At 42.6% G+C, this 22,003-nt stretch overlaps 1 protein-coding gene across 2 annotated transcripts in view; it reads right to left on the bottom strand.

Annotated features, from left to right (window-relative positions):
- Window positions 1-22,003, bottom strand: part of FAT1 (FAT atypical cadherin 1) — a 141,608-nt gene that overhangs the window by 60,853 nt on the left and 58,752 nt on the right. For both annotated transcript variants that reach the window (XM_026456055.1, XM_026456054.2), the window contains exon 3: window positions 18,118-18,432. In XM_026456055.1, the coding sequence (XP_026311840.1) occupies window positions 18,118-18,432 (315 nt within the window). The remainder of the gene's footprint in view (window positions 1-18,117; window positions 18,433-22,003) is intronic.

Below are 22,003 nucleotides of genomic sequence, written 5' to 3'. Positions count from 1 at the left end.
GACGTAAAAGTGAACATCAAACGACTAGCAGGTGAAGACAGTCATGTGACATGGTCCACGCAGCTGGAGTGATCTATGCATTCAGTCTACTGTGTTGTACTGTCCACTCAGAAAGTGGAGATAAGACAGTCTTGTTTGCAAGAAACCAGGATGAAGGCTAGAAGTTGGCAAAGACTATATGTGAGAAACAATAAGACAGGCTAGATTATAGGGCACTAACAGAAAACACGGCACAGGAGCTACACACAGAAAACAGGAAGCAGGAAGAAGGCTCTTGCCAGCAACTCTGTGTTCCAGGAAAGTGTGGACTTGGTTGGATGAGAAGACATGTGGTCTGGTCATTCGTGCTGCTCCAGCAGACAACCCACCCACCATTGCCCAACATGCGAGTGAGGCCACTGAGGACCAGGCAGCCACTAGCCAAGCCTGCACAAGAGTGGAAGAAGCGCCCAGCAGAACCCTAAACTAAATTATGAGTTATTTCAAAAGTGGAAGAACCGTCCAGCAGAACCCTAACCTAAATTATGACAATTATTTCAAGCCACTCAATTTTGACAGTTTGTTAGTCAAGGTATTATGTTTTAATATATACTTCATTACATATGTGTGTGTGGGTGGGTGTATGTATGTGTGTGTGTATATATATATATATATCTGTCTAAGCCTGTAAAAAATTGAGATATTTCCACATATGTATATGTGCATATCTTCACATATGTATGTGTAAATATGTGAAGTTATCCCAGTTTTTACAGGCTTAGAGAGATTAAGTTGCTTACTCAATGTCATTTAGCAAAGTACTGGGGGTTCAATAAATCTAGTAAGTCTACATTAAAAGTGAAAGAAACCAGGGAGGGACTGAAGACTTTGGTTCTGTAAAAAATAAATTGCAACATCAGCACTGTGGATAAAAATAGATGGCATAATCCCAGCACTCTGGGAGGCCAAGGCAGGTTAATCACTTGAAGCTAGGAGTTCGAGACCAGCCTGGTCAACATGGACAAACCCCATCTCTACTAAAAATTCTAAAATTAGCTGGGTGTGGTGGCATGCACCTGTAATCCCAGCTACTTGGGAGCTAAGGCACGAGACTCATTTGAACCCGGGAAGCAGAGGTTGCAGTGAGCCGAGAAAGGGCCCACTGCAATTGAGACTAGGCGACAGAGTGAGACTGTCCCATTCATATATATGAAAGATGGCAGCTAGAGAAGGAAAAAAAATAGGATTTCTGAATAGGATTCAGGTCCAACTGCAACGAGAGAGCAAGCACTTGTGATCTGTAGTAAGAGTCATCGACGACCCCAAACTGTAAAAGACAGGGTCCTGGCTCTAAAGGAAGGAAACTCTGCAGTCCTGTGTTCACCTCACCTGGAAGGAAATTTACTTGGAACCACTTTTCAATCACTCTACTAGAGAATAAGCAGAGGAAGGGAAAAGATCAAGGGAAAAAGGTAAAAATCTGGTCACCCGATATATTCTTTTACTCTGGTTATTTTCCTCTACCCCCTACAATGATTTCAGCCTTTCCACCCTTTTATTTTACAATAATTCATGAACCACAGTCATACACATTCTAGAAAAGCACTGTCCAACAGAAATTTCTGTGACGATTTGTGTGTTCTATAATTTGCACTGTCCAATACGGTAGCACCAGGCCACATGTGGCCACTACGTGCTTGAAATGGAGCTGATGTCACCAAAGAACTGAATTTTAACTTTAAATAATCTAAATTTAAATAGCCACCCATTATGTCTGATCCTTTACAGCATCTCCAATTTCAAATGCTGCCTGTCAAAACTAAAAACTTTAACATCTGCAATATTCAAAATCTTTTTCTGTGGTTAAAATTTGAAGCAAAAATATTTATCTAAATCCAAATTTTTGTAGACATCTGTCTTAATCCTACATAGAAAAAAAAAAAAAAAAAAGTAAAAGTTTCTCAGATTTTGACTGTGCTGACACTGCCCTGCCACGCTCCTGCCCACCGTTCTCTGCTATGAGTCTCCACTTGGCTCAGCGGGCAACCAAGAGGGCTGCTTTAGAATTGCTGCTTTGTTGCTTCACCTGAACACGTACCAACCAAGAGGCTCTGTGCTTAGCTGTGACTCGGAGAATCATTACTCTACTAGTTTTTTGTTTTGTTTTTGCTTCTTTTTCCTAAGCACTAAAAGTGAATAAATTAATCTATGTTCATAAACAGCAGTGATGTCATAATGTTTATGATCTCAGTCACCCACTTGTTCAGTCTGCACTGTTATTCAACTGCTTAGAATGCTGTTCCCGAATGTCACCATGAGAGACATACAAGAAAGCCTAAGACAAGGCTCTTGTCCTCAAAGGCATACAATTTATTTAAGGAAACAACTCCCACATGTAAAAGGCAGAGGTGAATATTAAACTATTCTCTCATAGTTCGCTTTTTAGCCAACACGAATTATGTGCTTCCCAAGACCCAGCTCCGGGCTAGGCATTTTACACACATCACTCTCACTGGGTACTAACGGCAACCCTAGAAGGGAGCTACCAATATACTGTCTTTATTTTTAAGATATCTGAGGTTTGGAGAGATAAAATCATAGCCAGCTAAATGCAACGCTGAGATTTGACCCCAAGTCTGATTCCAGAGTCTAAGCTCTTAATTCACATAGACAACTCTAAATGTATCTATCATAATCATATTTAATACGTATAATGATTATACAACAAAATTATTCAGTGATCTCACTTTCCTCTAGGATGCGAACGTTCTGTCCAGCAAGCCCAGGTCCTTTTGCGGGAAGGAGTCCTCTGGGATGCATCCCTTTCTCACGATGTTTTATTAAGCACAGCATTATTCTGACCAACCTCTGACTGCAAGCATGCCCTTTAGGTACACACCAGTTTCACCCAATGATTTCTCTGAAACACTTTCATATATTCTACTCTATACTAAGTTTAAGAACTGTAATCATGGTACATTTGGTGGTAAAGGAAGTGTCTCGTTTAAGTTGTAGGGGTCTTCCGTGTAATTTCTTCAGGAGTTGTTATTACTGGGATCTGGAAGTTAGATTTCCACCCTTCAATCCTGACTGTGGCAGGGGCTGCTCCCAGGGACATTCAGTGTGCTTTAAGAATCAGCAACACTAAGGACAATGACAATAAAACAGCCGTAATACACTCATGGGCAGACTGTGAAACTCACACTGCTTGGGTAACTTTTAGATAAGGAGTGCTACAAAAACCAGCAAGGCAAGGTGCTGATGAGACATGCACACATGTGCACAGATGTAACGTGTACACACACTCCTGTGCACACGAGTTGTGACACGTTAAACCCTGAAATATTACTTCTGGCTACTCCTGGGAAATGGAACAGGTGGCTGGAGAGAAGAGAGGAGAGCGGAAAACTTCATTTTATACACTACTTTATTGTGGCAATCTTTAATCTTTAACGAGCATATGACTCAAATAAATTTAAATATTAAAACATTTTAAAGCTCAGAGTGAAAATACAGAAGTATTCGATGGCTGAAAACTAAACTTAGGCTGGAAAATCGCAAATACATTATTTTTTAAGCCTTAAATATATACATTAATATATGGCCATGAATATAAAAAACTCAAACTTCTTAGAAATATTAAAGTGGCATATCCTCTGTACGACTTTTTCTAATGTTTTTGAATTGCAGCAAATTTTTAATGAAATGGATCATGGGTGCTAAGTATCCTCTTACTGTAAAAACAAAGTTTGCTAAAGCCAGAATGTCTTTCACGATGCTCTAGCCCAAATCCTGCACCTTAAAACATGGGGAAATGAGGTCTAAGCATGTGGAATAAATTCCTGAAGGTCTGAGTCAGCAGAAGAGTGGCGTTCCCACCGAGGACACTGTTCAGAAGGCGCTACTGCTCGAGCCTTTTCCTACAGAGGTGTGCGTCGGGATCACGGGGTGTGAACGCCAAACCCCCCTTCTTCCCGCCCCGTGCCAGGGCCACCAAATCACACTCTTCACCCACGAGGACCCAGAAGGTACAATCTCATCAAGTTTCCCGGTGATTCCATCCCATGCTGACCTCAGCACAGGTGCTGACAGAAGTTGAAAAAAATTCACTCTTCACAGTTTTGTTTTCAGTCATTATAATAACTACTACTGGACTTATTCTGGAACAAAGCATATTGTCTATTTCTTTAAAATACTATTTGAGATACAGAAACACAATAGTACTATGGACATATGAGAAATAAACAGTATTTCTCAAGTATGGTTCTTACATACCATAAGAAGCATAATTAACGTTGCAAAAAAACGCAACACCGAAGTGGCCAGAAGAGCCCACCTGAAGATTCCACCTGTTCTTCAACTGCTGATTAAGTCCTAAAACATCACCCACAATCTTCCTGACAAGTCTGCAACTACTGACCAAATCATTAAAGCCTGTTACAGCGTAAGTTAAATGAAATGTAGTCTTTACAACATTAAAAAAAAAAAAAAAAAAAAGAATCTAAATGGCTATATACATTTCCACTGAACAGCCTACTTTCCGTCTTTTTGAAAATACCTTTGTGGTGGATGGAATGGTGGCTCCTGGAAGCTGTGAGTGTGAACTGACTTGGATAAGCATCCCTGAAGACGTAACTAAGAACCTCAAATGAGACCACCTTAGATTTATGGTGGCCCTAAATTTAAGAGCAAGAATCTTTTTAAGAGAAAGGTAGAGGGAGATTTGAGTCAGAGACCCAGGGAAGAAGGGCATCTGATGACAGAGCCAGAGACTGGAGTGGTGCTGTCACAAGTCAGCAGGTGCCTGGAGACCGGGAGAAGCAAGGCTGGGTCCTCCCTCAGTGCCTTCATAGGGAGTGAGGCCCTCACGGCCCCTGGAATTCAAACTTCTGGCCTCCAGAACTGCGAGAGAATCCACCTCTGTCGTTTAAATTTATGGAAAGTAGCCTCAGGGAAATACACCTGTTTTTAAATAAATTAATGGCTTTATTGAGGTATAACTGATATATAAAAAACTACATATGTTTAATGTATACAATTTGATGAGTTTGGATATACACATGAATACATCTTTTTATTTGGACAGCAAATGAAAGTACTGAAAACATATTTTCTAAAAGAACCGGGTAACACTGGCAAACAATTCTGTAATTCAGAGATAGCCACTTTTATTACTTTCTGTATTTTATCAGTGTCTTCACTTGAAATGCTTTATGGCTTTGTAGGCTTCTCACTCTACATACGAGACAAAAAGCAGAGGATTAAACAAGTAACTCAGCTCCAAAGGTGATCTGGGATCACTTAAAAAAATAAAATTCCCAAGCCGAGTCATGAGGTTGTCCCTCAGGAGGAGAAGAGAGCAGGATCCCTCAGGAGGTGGAGAGAACAGGATCCCTCAGGAGGTGGAGAGAACAGGATCCCTCAGGAGGTGGAGAGAACAGGATCCCTCAGGAGGTGGAGAGAACAGGATCCCTCAGGAGGTGGAGAGAACAGGATCCCTCAGGAGGTGGAGAGAACAGGATCCCTCAGGGGAGGAGAGAGCAGGATCCCTCAGGGGAGGAGAGCGCAGGATGTCACGGCTCTGGAATGGGGCTTCCTCAACATCGCTGGCTGAGAACCAAAATTCAGCTAAGTCTTGTTTTCAGTTATGAATATATAAAACATGACGCAAACTACACATCAGTTCTGAGTATATTATTTCCCCTCCATAATAGAAAAACTCCCTAAATATTGATTTAGTAACTCTATTCATATTAATAAATTCTAGCTTAATGCCTGTAACACACAAAGTTCCAATTCTAAAGCTGTTTCATGTAAGGACCAAGACAGAACAGATGCTTCAATTCTGAGTAAAGCAAAACAGCCTCTGTGTCCTCGGGAGCTCACTCCACCAGCAACACGGGCCTCGGGGTACAGTGACTTAATCAAAATCTTTTTGCAAAAATAATTTGCCTAATGTTACCTTTAGTCAGAAAAACTTACCTGTGCTCACCCCATGTTTACCCAAACTGTCCTTCCGATTTTAACCAGACTTGTTGCTTCTGTTATACGGAAGAAAGAACAGTAAAAAGGCCTCATACCAGGAAAAATGAACGTAAATTACATAAATAGGGAAGATATGAGAGGTCGGAGATTTAAGTAAAAGTGCTTTAGAACTTTATAGGGCACGTGTTACAAATCTTGGGCTCCTAAAAATTGTTTTAAAGGTCTCTGGTTCAGTGTTGAAAGAGAACTTGCTCTGAGTTAGGTAAAAAAGCTACCAGGAAACTGCAGGGACCCACCAGCCGCCTGGAAAACAAAGAGGGCCACACAACTGGTCATTATTTGGGTTTCTACAATGAAGTATTAAAGTGAAATAAAGCACCATGAGATGCAGAAATAACAGACTCTCACTATGGAACTCCAGGCAGCACCTGCCTGTCCCTTTGTAAACACGTCACCCATGGAACATTCTAGTCCACCGATCTGTACCCAACCAGCTTAAATAAAAGGAAACGGCCCCAGAGCCAGGCTGCGTATGTGACTGAGAGATCACGGTGCAGTCCTGAGAGCTGTACAGTGGGGTGGGCAGAAGGTGCAGGTGAGCAGGGAGTGACAGAAACGACATCAAGGGCAGCGTTTGTCTGCTTGAACTGCTTTGCCTCCTCTTTCAATGGGTGAAAGGAAAAATCCTTCCAATGTGGCTGCTTTTAAAAATCTTTCATGAGTATCATGCCTTGTTCTGTGGTGGATACAACAATGAATGAGGGTGGTCCTGGCCCATAAGGACCTGAGCCAATGCTGGATCCCCCTGAAACGTACACCAGAGTCACCACGGAACACGCAGAGCCGACAAGCCGACTTGCCCACTGGCGGGGAGGCATCACGTCCTCTGCTTCTGCAAAACACAGATTGCCTTGCTGGCCGTGAGCAAACATGCAACTTTTCCTTCACTCATCACTCAGCATCCAGCCCCTCAGAGCTCTAGACTGTGAGCTCCGAGATCCTCTGCAGCGCCGCCCTGTCTTTATTTAGGCGCTGTTCTAAGACCGCATTTCACCACAGCCTGCTGCGAGCTCTTTTGGCAGCTGTGGCCATCTGGGCGGCTATTGTTTGTCACTGCAGTACTGGTGCCGGCAGGATTAGGCGTGGAGCCAAAAATGGAATTCTATTCATAGAATGGCAAGGCTGGAAAGCCGCTCAGAACTCATTTGGTTCAAACTTTCAGAGTTCCAAAGAAAACACTAATAAAATTAATCAAATGACTAGTCTAAAGTCACACAGGGAGTCATACAGGGAGCCTGTACTCTGCAGTCTTCAGACGTCTCTTCTGGTTTCAATTCTATCTCACTAGCTGTTTCTTGTTGAAAATTGATGGCATTAAAACACAAGATCGACGGCAAAACTCAATTTACAGGGAAATGCCTTCAGTGATCCTATAAATGTCAGATATAGCAGGGTCAGAACAAGAGGGTGGGGTACACAAACCATTTTATAAGGTTCACATCATGTTGACATAAAAAGACTAATCTCGGGTACCCATATGCAAAATCTTAACTATAATTTTAGCAAATAATATTCAGCAGCTATAGAAAAACCAAATGCTCCTGACAGAATTTATCATAAAGATTCAAGTTAACCGATTTAAGGAGGAAAAAGCTTGTCATCATCATCGGCAGAAATGCACTGAATAAAATGTGACTTCCTGCAAACTTTGGGGATAATATACTTCACTTATTTTATAAAATAATAATGAGCATGAGAAAAAGGTAGGAAAAAAATCTACAGATTCCTCCATAAAATATTTGCATATCTTGGTAAAAAGACTGCAAATAGGTAATTTTTTTTTTTTTAATGAATTCCTGCCATTGTAATGTGACTGGCCCGTCCTTTCCTTCCTTTGCAGCTATCAAATGTTACCGGAAACCCTTGGAAGTTGTTTGCAGCTTTAGCTATTTCCTATTGCACTTTGTTCAGTATTCGTTCCAGCCACAATAAAATGCCATTTACTTTGGTTCAGAAAAAAATAGCTGTAAAGTGTTACTGGACTAACACATCATGGGCACCCAGTATACCTACTAGCTCTTCTACCGTTTTGTAACTTTACTACATGCTTCAGGGATTACCACACAAAAACTACACATCTCTACCCAATCTGTCTGCAATCACAAATCACATTTCCTATAGTAAACATAAATAATTCTGTACTACAGTATTTTACATGTAAAGAAGCGAAAAAAAACGGACCACTGTATAACGCTGTCCTCTAAAAAGCATACGAAATGGAAACTGAGTAATCCGAGTATAACATCTCAACACAGAATAAGAGAATAAACAAAATGGGGGAACCCATAAAGACCTGCTACGTATACTTAGAGCCAAGTGTCTGAGCTGAAATTGGGAGCTCTGAAAACTTCTTAACAGGACATATGAACACAAAAAAAGTATGAAAACCTCAAAATCTAGGAAAATTTATCTTCTAGTGAGAAACAATTACTTCCCAATGTAGAAGAGACCTAATGGTCTACTAACCAACCTGTGAAATCTTGTCTGAGATCTCAACCTTGATAACTGATACTCTAAATGCTCTTCTTTAAAGAATAATTTTGTTATTAACAACCAAGAGAAACAAAATACAAATAATCCTTTCTAAGCATTCTTGCTTACAGCAATGGGAGGGATTCAATTTTTACTTCAGAAATATAAAAGTCTATCCCTTCAAAATAATTTAAAAAATTAGCAATCAACGAAATTGCTTAACTAGTCCCACAAGTAACTGCATGAAGTCATCAGGAGTCAGGAAACCACCGGAGCTTGTTTTTGTGTGGCTGGCTAGTGAAGAATGGCTTTTGCAATTTTAAATGGTTGAAAAAAACTTTTGTGATACATGAAAAGGACAGAAAATTCAAATTTTATTGAATTATTTATTTATTTATAAAGTTTTACTGGAACACAGCCACGCTCACTCATTTCCATATCATCTACAGCAGCGTCTGGGCTACAGTGACAAGGCTGAGTGGTGTGACAGAGACTGAATGGCCCACAAAACCCAAAAGCCCTGTGTGGCCCTTTATAGGAACAGTTTGATGACTCCTGCGGTACACGGTTCTTAAAACTAAGTTTAAAAATCTAGTGTTACTTAAAAGTTTCCCATTTTTGGTCTGATGGCACCATAGGAATCAGATTAGCCTGAAAAGCACCTATTATATGAAACAGAATCCCTCAATACAAAGAGTAGATTCGAGGCAGAAAAACTGGCTGAACAGCCACACTCACACTCAAACGCAAAGGCACAGGACGGAGACTGGCACCATGCACTGAGAAGCAGCAGCCAGGAAATTCACATTGCCTGACCTCTGGCAGCTCTGACCTCTGTGAAGTCTTCAGATTATTTGTAAAATGAAGAAAATGTCAATAAGGAACACAGCAGGCTACTGGTATCTGCAGTAACCATCTCACAGGGCTCTTGTAAAGATGAAGTCTGTGGAAGCTGCTTGTAATAGACGAGACACACTTGTCAAGTTCCTCTGACTCCTAACGAAAGTTCTGTTTCAGCCCTATCCAAAAGTGACGGCAAGACACAGCAGACAGGTGGAAGAGGGGTATAAAAAAAACTTCAGAGAATAAGACAAAAAGGTGGCAAAAGAAGGAAAATTAGGCTTTCCTGGTTTCCCTTGGGCTGTCTCCTTCCAGCTCAGCTCTCCAAGGGAACAGGCATGAGATAGCTGATCGAAGTCTGCTCAAAGAGAATGAACCAGCAGGACCAACAAGATTCTAACAGTGCAATGTGCTCCAGGATAATGAGACGGGATTTTGAGTAAGGATCACCCTCCAAAACACAGGAAACTTTTACTCCACAGGTTGGGCACGGTGGCTCATGCCTGTAAAAATCTCACTTTGGGAGGCCAAGACGGGAGGATTGTTTGAGCTCAGAAGTTGGAGACCAGCCTGAGCAACATGGCGAGATCCCTATTTCTACAAAAAATATAAAAATGAGCTGGGCGTGGTGGTGCATGTCTGTGGTCCCAGTTACTCAGGAGGCTGAGGAAGGAAGAACCTTGGGCACAGGAGTTTGAGGCTGCGGTGAGCCAAATGGCACCACTGCACTCCAGCCTGGACGACACAGTGAGACACTGTCTCGAAAAAGAAAAAATCACTCTACAGGATCGATGAAGGTTGAAAACCTAAGAAACATGAAGCTGAAACTCAAAACACAAAACCTCTGTTAAAAAGATTCACTATTTAACAAATGAGGTTTTTATGGTATATACATATTGAATTGTGTACTATGTGATTACGTCACCTATTTAAAATCTCAAGAGGACAGAAATACAGGTAGCAGCTGTTAAAGAGCCTAAACCCTTTTAAGATGCACATACAGACACACACAGAAATCACAAACACACACATACACAGTCAAAGAGGATGCTCTGTACCATTACCTACTAAACTTTTCTAATAAATTTATTTAAAGTCATAAATAAAAGTCTTTCTTACTGTATTTGTTCTCAAAGGGGGAAGATGAATGAGAAGAAGTAAAAAGTAAACATTGATGAGATAAAATCAGTAGATCAGTGAAATGGACAGTGAAAGGTACATGGATATGCATATATATTCCTATAATAATGTGTCAAATTCATCAGTAACCGCAATAAGGTGTTTTGGGGTTTTTTGTTTGTTTTTTGAGATGGAGTCTCGCTCTGTTGCCCAGGCTGGAGTGCAGTGGAGTGATCTCGGCTCACTGCGACTCTGCCTCCCGGGTTCAAGCGATTCTCATGCCTCAGCCTCCCAAGTAGCTGGGATTAAGGTGTGCAACACCACACCCAGCTAATTTTTGTTTTTAGCAGAGATAGGGTTTCGTCATGTTGGCCAGGCTGGTCTCGAACTCCTGACCTCAAGTGATCCACAAGCCTCAGCCTCCCAAAGTGCTGGGATTACAGGCATGAGCCACCACACCCGGCCAAGGTGATCTTAAAAGCACAGCATCCAATACTGTTACAGAAAAATCCAAGATGCATATCCATGTATACAGTACGCTATCTGTGTCCAAAGGTGAGGAAAAAACCAACATATTCTTTCTTGCCTGCATACAAGTGAAAGAAAATGCAAACACTAGCTGTCTTTAAGTAGTATATTTTATTATTCAGGTATGGTGAGACAACAGATGAGGTATGACCGCCAGTGAAAAGGCAGTTTGGTACATCCCCGAGAGGAGGCCACGCCACCCCCACTGAAGGTGGCAAAGGCTGTACTGGGTCACACGGGACCGTGCCAGGGTCGGTCTGGAGGTGGAAGGAACCGGGAAAGCTGGACTGAGGATCTCACAGAAAGGCTGGGGCGAGACGCTACGGATTGGCTGGTTTAAGCAACTTCAAAGGCTCTGGGGCATAGCTGTCCCCAGTAGTCTAGCGCTGGCTCTGAGATGACTTGGGTATGACGCAGGTGGTGGTGGAGCAGTGGGACTCCGGACTGGCCAGCTTGTGTATGAAAGGCACGGTCCCGCACCAGTCATTTGACGGGCCAGCTTGTGTATGAAAGGCACGGTCCCGCACCTGTCATTTGTATCCCGAGTCCTGGAAGGGGCAGTCCTTCCCCACTCAGTGAGGGCCCAGATGCCACAGCATTCAGGATAGAGAAAATAAGAAAACAGAGTTCATATACTAAGGAAGGGAACTGAGTGTCTGGAGAACTGGGTAAAAGTAAAACTTCACTGGGTATCTTCTTGTACTTTTTGCATGTTTTACCATGTGATTGCATTACCTATTTAAAACAAGCGATAGAAATGATGAGGTGTGCTACCCACACGTGCACATACATCACAAACACACATCACAAACATACATCTGCCTTCCGGCCTTGCTGAGCGGAGTATACTGATGTGAACGGTACTCTGGGGAAAGAGGACTGAAAGTGCCATTCTGGCTACTGGGTACAACAGCACAATTTAGGAGGGATAAAAAGTGCATACATATCCGTATTTCCACAAACTCCAGAAACACACCCAGGATATTGCTAAGTTTCCATTTAAAATAAACCTACAAATTCAGTTTTTACTCCTTAAAGACACAAAAACCCTGGTTAAGAAGATGCACTGCTTATTAAAGGAGGTGTTTACAGTACATACATATTGATGGAACTTCTAAACTTAAAAAGGCATCTTTTTCTGATTTAAAAGCAATAGCTGACCTTCCACTTCTAGTAAGGGGATCAGATTTATGCTTTAACGTAAAACCACCAAGAAGCAGACAAAATGAATGCACTGGCAGGTGACACGACACTAGACATCAGGCAAAGAAAGACAGGGCTCCCTGAGAGAAACAGACGAGGGGAGAGCCGCGACCGCAGCAGCCTTGAGACAGTTTCCAGCCAGCTGTGCACCCCCAGGTGATGTCCAAGAGAAACAGAAGTATGTGTCCACAGAAGAGCTTGTACTCAATGTTCACAGCGGCTTTATTTATAAACAGCCAAAACCTGGCAACCATAGAAATGCCTATCACCAGGTGAGTGGATACACAAATTAATCTATCTACACAAAGGATACACAGCCATGAAAAGAAACGTAGTCCTAATACACACTAAAACATGCATGAATCTCAAAATAAACAGGCGAATTGTAAGAAGCCTTACCAAAAAGAGTACATGCCATGTGAGTTCGCTAATACAAAATTCTAGGAAATGCAAACTACTATTTAGTGCTAGAAAGCACACCAGCAGTCGACTAGAGATGCAGGTGGGAGGGCTGGAAGGGGGAATACAGAGAAGTGTGAGGAGACCTTTGGGAATGATGGGTGTGTTCACTGCCTGAGAGTGGTGGTGCTTCTCAGGTGTAAAAGCTGCGTCAAAGCTTATCAATTTGTAGACTTTAAATATGTGCAATTTGCTGTACGTCAATTACACCTCAAAAAAGCTTTTTAAAAATAAAGATCAATACTTGTTTTGTAGCAAAAACTTGAAAAATATCAAACATACAGATAAGACAGTAAGACCGTGGTCTCTTCTAAAGGACGCACATGTCTAAAAGTAACACTTCAAAATGATTAATAAATGTGAACTGTAAGTTGCATATCAACTCCTCCAAGTTCAAAGCACTAACTTTAGAAAGACTCTTTGCAAGGGTGGTGTCGATTTCCAGAGGTTGTTCGTGAATAATGAGACATGAGAAGCTCACACTAGTCCCTTTTGTTCGGGACTCCCTTTCTTCTCTGTACTTGACACACCACAAAGCTGTGATGCTTCTGTTTGCAGGCGCTGGAGCTGCCAGGGCGCCAGTCTGAATTCTATGCTCCTGTCTCTCTTCCACCTGGAACAAGTGTGCAGCTTATGTTAAAAGAAGCACATTTACCCTATAACTAATAATGGACACCAACAAAAAATGTTATAAAAATTGGTGATGTCAACAAAAGTGTATCTATCACAAAAGGAAAATGGATATGGTCTTCTACTTGTAACTCCTAAAAATGAAAACCCACTGTCCCCTCACTTGTAAACAATATAAGAAGAATGGTCTGAAATGCAGACAGTTCTCGGCACCACAATTAAGCACAAAAATCTTGAAGAGAGAAAGCATTCAAAAAAGTTCACTCAAACTTGTTTAGAGCACAAAATTCACAAGATCACTCACTAAACCCACTCCTAGGAAGGGTTTTGGTTGTGGCTTTTACAATATTTTGTTACACTGTGACAAAAGGGTAAGGAGAGAAAAGTATTGCGGAGATGTCTTCCTCTTTTCCAAAAAGACTTTTAGTGAGGTCATTTTATTTAAGTTTATCCAAAATGTTGCAAGGCACTTTATACCGACTCTCAAAAAGAGGTCAGTTTTATTAATAAAAATAACAAATAACCTCTTTCACCCTTATTCTGGCATTCGAGGTTTTCCATTGAGTGTAGCCATCTCCTATACACTTATTTCTTGGTCTCCAACCCACCATTCCTTCAACTTGCCCCCAACATAAAAACACCTTCTACCTCCTCTCCATCAATCTATTGTTACCACCTTCACAATCAGCCCAGTACCTGTTCCACAGGGCCTCCTCTTCACAGTCACACCCACTGCCCGTTTCCTACTTCCACCCGACCCATGAGAGCCTGTGCCACACTGCTGCACGCACCTGTTCCTCTTGGCACTTCTACCGGAACTGTGAGGGCCTGTGCCACACTTCCACCAAACCCGTGAGAGCCTGTCCACACTTCCACCGAGCCTATGAGGGCCTGGGCCACACTGCTGCACACACCAGTTCCTCTTGGTTATTTCACTTTTGTAGACGACGAACTTTCAAAGATTCGGGAAAATAATTTCAAAGTTCGATAAATAAATACAGCCATGCACTGTGTAATGATGTTTCAGCTAACCACGGGCTGCATATACACTCGAACTGCACATACGATCGTGGCTGTGAAAGATTAATATCATATTTTAACTGCACCTTTTCTATACTTAGCTACGTTGGACACACAAATGTGTTACAAGTGCCTGCAGCGTTCAGTACAGGATCACGGTACACAGGTCTGTAGACTAGAACAGGCCATCCCACACAGCCTGAGTGTGTAGCAGGCTAGGCCATCTAGGTTTGGGTAAGTTTGGTAACTCTATGTTGTCCACACAATGACAAAATCGCCCGATGACGTGTTTCTCAAAATGCATCCCTGGCATTCAGCCACGCGTGACTGTACCTGATGCACAAACAAACGCTTTAAATGATGATAAACGGAAGCATTCTCTAGCCTGCTGGACACTGAGGATAATCACCCAGGTCCCAAATTCATGTTTCCCACTAAGAAACAAGTAGGCCCACTTTATTCCAGCAAATTTGTTTATTCAAAGGCACAAGTTTATCAATCTACTAGATTCTTGACTGTCTTGTATTCATTAACAGAGCAACTCTAACACCTACAAGTGGAAGCAGCTGTGGCACCTGTCCCCTGAACGACCCTGGGCGCCCCTGCACTCTACACACACAAGCCTTAACAGGGGTGCAGAAACACCCCGAATCACAAAATCGAAGGACCCGGAAGTCAGTTTGCCCCAGGATCCCAGAAGGAAGGCCTTGCTATGGCCCAGATCTCTTGATTTCCAGCCCAGTGATTTCCTTGCTCAGCCATTAATCATTAAGTAACACGATTCAGGGTCTCCAGGTGGTGCGATGGGTCAGTAACTCTCAAGCACTTTTTTCTGCCAGACAGACTTTCATCCGCCTTCCCAATCAAGCCGCCATGATACCGACCAACCTGTGAAAAGTCAGTCTGCTTTAAAGGCTGTGAGAAGAGGAGGCTCCTGCACTTTGGGTCCTGAGGATCACACCCCAATTTTCTGCTGAGTTGGGGGAAGAGAATCATCTAGAAACGATCTTATGAAGCTGTATTTCCTATATTAATAATTCCCGAGCTAAAATATGGTTCTTCATCTTCAGAGACTTTAGGTGATTTGTGGAACATTGAGACTTCTTTACTAATCATAGTTTTTAACGTACTTCACAACAAATACTGCTGTGTACTAACTGTGGTATCCTCCACTATTACCTGACTTCAACTCGTAAGAAAAGAAAGCCTCTGTGTTGTGTGCACTCCACTGCATTTCCTCCTGCCGCCCTGCCAGCAGAATGCCTGTACTCCCACCAGGGCTGGGGTGTTGGCTGTGGACACCTGGAGAGGGTTTACTCCTGCTGAAGATAACAGCACAGAGTTGCAAACACCTTTTCTTTAGAGCTGTCAGAATAGAGAGATTTAAAGGGGAGAGGCAATGTCGTGTTAATCATGTTTCTACAACAAGACATAACACCATAGCAGCCACATCATCATTTCTGGGGCCCCAGGAAGAACCCAGGGTTTTCAAGGCTCCCCACAGCAATGCTAAGCTGTATCATCTCCTCAGTTTCTTCCTCCTACTCCTCAAATATGTATTATGCCCAGACCTATGCCATGTGCTTAGATATCCAAAATAATATTTATTGCTTGCTCATCTATCTCTTCACAGAGGACTTAATCTAATCTAAAAGAGAGAAGACACAAGAAAATGGAAAACACTGCTTAGCCTAATTCATCAAACAAATTACTGTAGGGGTAGTTCTGGTCTTGAACTACCACCTGTGATATGACACACACGTGTGTTATGCGGAGGGGTGTGTATTTGTTTCTGTCCATGGTTTCTGGCTTGTCACTCCCATACCCATTACAGTCTTTGGTTATGTTGTAGCACTTTTTGCCTCAGGAAACAGAATCTCTCTCCGGACCACCTGCCACTCTCCTTTCACCTGCCAAGGCAGGACTCCAATCTGACTGTGCGTCATAAGCCCCTCATTCCAGAGAGGGTCCCGCTCCACATCCTGGAGGCGGAAACGCTGCAGACAGAGGCCAAGAAGAATCTGAGGAGACAGGCCTCTGTCAACCACATGTTGACATGGCTGTCCGTGCGTCAATCACGCCTAGGTAATGAAGTCTCCATTAAAAGGCCCAAGAAAGCAGAGTTCAGAGTTTCTGGCCGCTGAACACGTGGAGGCTACAGGAAGGTGAACAAGTACTCATCCAGGTGCTGGGAGGGTGGTGCACCCCGACTCCACCAGGACAGAAGGGCCTGTGCGTGGGACCCTTGCAGACTTTGCCCCCATGTATCTCTTCATCTGGCTGTTTATTTGTATCCTTTAAAATATCCTTTGTAGTAAACAGGTAAATGTAAGTGTTTCCCTGAGTTCTGTGAGCTGCTCTAATAAAGTAACAGAACCCAAAGAGAGGTCATGGGAACCCTCACTTGGAGCTGGTCTGGCAGGAGTTTCGGAGGCCTGGGCTTGCAACTGGTGGGAAGAAGGGAACGCTCTTGGGAACTGAGAATCTGAGGCTGTCTCCCCGCAAAAAACACGTCAGAACTGAATGAGAGCACTCCCAAGTTGCGCGCTGCTTGGTGTGCGTGGAATCTCCCCCCAGCCCCCAAGCACACACTTGTTCACAGAAATCTTCTGTGATGATGATTGTTGGGGTCTGGGAAGAGGATAGGAAAACATCTCTTTGAGGGTTTTTGTTCACACTCACATTGCATCTATCAAGGCTTTTACTTCTAGATTTCTCTCTCGAGGTCTGGGACCGCCACTAGAGAGGCGTACATTCTGGACTCCAAACTCATCCTCACAATGCTTATACACTTCTGACTTTCTTACGTTTGACCATGCCTTCTGACTTTTCAGCACTTAGTTTTTAGCTCACTTTTCCTTTATTTCACAAGGAGGGTGAACGCAGTTATCACTTGTGCGGTAAGGAACAAAGATTAGAAGTTTATAAAAATTTTGGAGGAGGATCTTGAGGTCAAGGAGCTGTCTTCTGGGAAGCAGGAGAGTCAGTCACAGACATGGATGGAAAAAATGTTAGAAGCAAAAGGCCTGGGGTGTCACTTCAGGAAAGCAACCGCTTCCAGTCTGAAAACTGTAATCCCAATCCCTTACCACCTGCACATACAGCACTGCTCCACTGGAGAACCTTAAAACATTACAAAACTAGCGAACTGTGAAATAAACTCTTTTAATATTCTTTATAAAAAGTGGCCTTAGGACAATTCAAATTCTTAGCAGCAGTAGAATTTGCTGTAAATTTAAGATATATCACTAATTTAGGAGCTACTACTGAAATAACAATGTTTGCTTTTTAACCTGAAAGTGAAACCCTACTAAGAGCATAATCGTAAAATAGCTTTATAAAAACAAACTCAAAGTTAAAAAAGCTAATTTTTTTTTTTTTTTTGAGACGGAGTCTCGCTCTGTCACTGGAGTGCAGTGGCACCATCTCGGCTCACTGCAAGCTCTGCCTCCCGGGTTCACGCCATTCTCCTGCCTCAGCCTCCCGAGTAGCTGGGACTACATGCACCCGCCACCACGGCCGGCTAATTTTTTGTACTTTTAGTAGAGATGGGGTTTCACCATGTTAGCCAGGATGGTCTCGATCTCCTGACCTCGTGATCCGCCCGCCTCAGCCTCCCAAAGTGCTGGGATTACAGGCGTAAGCCACCGCACCCAGTTAGGCTAAATTTTTATCCAAAATAAAGGCTTATTTTGAATAATTCAAAAGGAAAACAATTTATCAAAAAACAAAAGTATGTAACAGATAAATGCTAATTCTTACTTTCCCCCCTAACAGAAGAGCATAAGCATGAACATTGCACATAGCAGTATTAACACATACCTGTTTTAGGATGTATTGCAAAGAACCCTTGCGGATTTCCACTTGTAATTCTGTACATGAGCTTGTCATTAGAGCTCAAATCTGGATCGAATGCCTCAATTTGGACCACAGACACATCTTTAGGAGAATTTTCCACGATTTCTGGGTAATAAACAGGCTCTGATGTCTGTGGGGCATTGTCATTGACATCCTCAACCTCTATGTAGATCTCTAGAAACGATGAAAGAGGCACGACACCCTGATCGGTTGCAAAGACTGTTAGCCAATAATGGGAGGTCGATTCACGGTCCAGTCGATCTGACGTCTCTATGACACCTAGAGAGAAAAAAGAAAAACGTAAAGCAGCACGTCAACAACCAAAACCGCCAGCTTGAGAAAGTGTCAACAACTCCGGCTTACTGAGGGCTTTATATGCCTCTCACTAGGTGCATAACCTTGAGCAAGGTCACTAGCCTTTCTGTGACTCAGCTTCCTTTCTTCTAAAATGGAGAAAACAACAGTATGTTCAACTAACATGCGTATAATGATTAGAACACTTGGCACATAAGACAGGCTATGAAAGTGTTTGTTATTAGAATCAGGTGTCAGGCACTAAATGGAGCACTTTAAAAATATTATCTCATTGAAGTCTCAAAATAGGTGAGCACTAAGAGATCATCCAACGGCCCAGCACTTCATTTTTTGATAGTGAAGTGTATAGTTGGTTGAGAGATGTGCTGACTTTCCTGGAGGCTACTCAGGACGCCAGAGCCATGGCCCAGATCTCAGACCCCATAGTCTAGCAACCCAGCTCCCCACGCTGTATCCGTGTGGCGGCCACTGTCTAAGGAAAAAGGCAGGAGCAGCAGCATCCTCCAGACAGCTCGGTCTGCACACATACCCCTTCTCACAGTGGCAAAGGCAACAAAGTGCAGCCTTCAAAGTCCACAATAACGGGCTGCTCAGATCTCTTGAGTGCGGAGGTCCTGTTTCTTTCAATCGCCTCAAACAAATGGGAAGACAACCAGCATACTATAAAAATATAAACTCTTCAACTACACTATAAACTCCAAAAGGGCAGAGGCCACGTCATCTTAAATACCAGTATCCCCAGCACCTTACATAAAGCACAACAATGTATTAAATACACAAGTGAAATCCCGAAGTATCTTATACAGGGTTGATAGAGAAAAGTCCTCAACTGGGACCCAAACTAGGATACATTTCTTAGTAAGTCAACTAGCAAGAGATGAAATTATATGATTACAAAGAGGGTTAGAGTATCTGTAATGTTTTGGTCCAGCCACTGAAACCAGTCAAAACTTAACTTCAAGCCAGGATTTACCTCCTCTGGGGATAAGAAGCAGAAATAGCCATTTCTCTTTGGCAAGTCCCACCTTTTTATTCAGTGTCTACCAAAAACATCTCACCGCACTTTTTCTCATGGATTGATCACTCGGAACTAACGATACTCCCAGTGTTCTACACCATGGTACAGGCTGGACTCTGCAAATGCTGAAGCTCTAGAATCCCTGAAGTTTCCCGTTAAATGCAAAATACTGTGACAAAAATAACCAATTACCAATTTCACCCGTGCTCAGCAATGACACATTTGGTTGACGAAAATACACTGTTTTAATTCATAATTTTGATCACACAAAATTAAACATTAACTTACTCCAGGTTAATATCAGAAAAACTCATTTTTTGAATGAAGGATACTTATATCTAATACCCCCAAAAGGACTTACAACCTAAAAATAGAAAACTTAGCTAAATAAAATGTGAAATTATCATAAAATGAATCTTTATTGCCATTCAAAAGCATTACAATGATTTGTTATTGCTTCATTAATTCATACTGAACCTTCAGAAAGGCCGTATAATACTGCTTCAAGAAACATGGAAGAAACTTCAGAACCAAACAAAAAGGACCTAACTGGTTCCTCTGCACAGCAGACAACTGAAAATGAGCTCAAACATATTTTCCTTGTTCTCTAACCCAAGCATAACCTACCCACACTCAACTGGTCTGCTAAATTAGCAGAACTGTATCTGTCCGTATGCGCAAATAATAACCTTTCCGTTTCTCTGAATCATCACATCTATCCACAGATACAAAGACGTCAGGGGATAACAGAATGTTCTCTCCGGGAGGATCACACATTAACAAAACGTACACAGCTCCCCTGTGTGCTGCCACTTCATTAAAATGCAATAAAATTCACTTGACAGGTGAAGTATTATTAGAAAATCTCAAGAAGACAGGTACATGGTGCTTTTATCTACCTTTTTTTTGAGTTCTAATCCTCCACCAATTCATGCTTCTATCCACTGTTTTAAAATGTGCCCCTCCAAATGTGACATACAGGCATTTAAAAATGATAATTACAGAAACAATTTGCTCAGTGTTTACTAAATGTCAGGCCCTGTGGTAAGTGTCTCATATGCATTATCTTCTATAATCTTTACATCCAGCCTGCCTAGATATGTGATGCTATTAACTCCATTTCACTAATGAAAAACTCAGATTGAGAGAGATGAGGAACCTTCCCAGGGCCACGGTGAATGGCAGAGCTGGAGTGTGGATACCACAAATCTCTGTCTTCAGCACCAGCAACATCCTTGTCAGTCCTATGGCTGTTATGACAAAAGAGTAAGCAAAACTTAATGTGGTAATTCGGGAAAGGTGAGTCAAACGTCCTACTTCATCCACCTGTTTCACATGTCAGTATGCAGCAGGAATGTATTAAATGTTCACTCCTACACAAGAGCTTTCTCTCATCTCAAGGGAAAAAAGAAATACGAAATGGAAATATATCACCAGCACATCTGAGGTGTGCAATCACAGACAGAAACAGCTACGATTTTCCATCGTGCCCTCTTTCTAGTTTGGGCCGTAAGCGTCCAGACTGCAGTGTGCAATTCTGAGATGGCTTCTGCTGGGAGCGGTCCCTGCCGACCCAGCCGCTGCACCACCAGGGGGTGGGGGACGGCCACGTCCATCAGGAGGGACGATCACAGGCCCCGGTAATCTGTGGATATTACTAAAGGTTAAGGCTGACGCGACAAAGTGGCTCTATTCAAACATGGGAGAAAACTAGGATTGCGTAATTCGCAGGTAAAATAGTCAATACGAACGAGTGAGATGCTGGATGTTCCTATTGCGCGAATTCATGACTGTGTACTTTTAGAATGCCTATCGTGACTGCTGAGATAAGCCTCTGCTTCGATGCAGTTTAATTATTTCCTCTTTGTAAGATAAAAAATTATTGAATACAACTTAAGGAGAACTATAAATTTCAACTGCCAAAGGGAAAGGAGGGCAGGTCGAAGAATCTCATCGTGTAACCAAAATCCTCAGATTCCTCATGGACGCCAATCCCGTTCCTAGATGCTTTACGTGCATGAAATCACTGAAACAACATGGAAGTTGCATGATTTTCATCCCCGCTTTACACATGAGGAAAGAGCTTAGATCCATTAAGAAACTTGCTTAAGCCCTGGAGTGATGAGGAAACATGGCCAGGGTCAACAGCTAACTGGTGGGATCTGGAGCTGAGCCGGACAGTCGGACTCCAGGCCTCAGGGTCTTCTGCACCGGGCGGTGGGCTGTCACCACCGTCGATCAACAGCAACACCGTCGGACACCAAAGGTGCTGGGGACCTGGTGGGGCTACAACCAGGAGGAAAGGCCACAAGGAGTTTCCCAGTGTGGAAAGAAGGGTCTTCCTCATTCGTGCAGGACAACAGAGAGGAGACGGTCTGAGGACTCGGCTCAGAGTTTCGGGGTTCAGTACCTAAGCGCTATTCTAGTCACTGCAGAAAACCTTTGTATATGCACAAAGTGGGTGGAGGGACGCCTTAAGCAGGCCAAGTTACTTTGTTTTCCACTTTTTAACCTGTC

Source organism: Piliocolobus tephrosceles, chromosome 3 (genome assembly GCF_002776525.5).
Source record: "Piliocolobus tephrosceles isolate RC106 chromosome 3, ASM277652v3, whole genome shotgun sequence".
Lineage (NCBI taxonomy): Eukaryota > Metazoa > Chordata > Mammalia > Primates > Cercopithecidae > Piliocolobus > Piliocolobus tephrosceles.
Note: the sequence above shows the minus strand (reverse complement) of the source record. Positions and strands in the feature narration are given on the sequence as shown.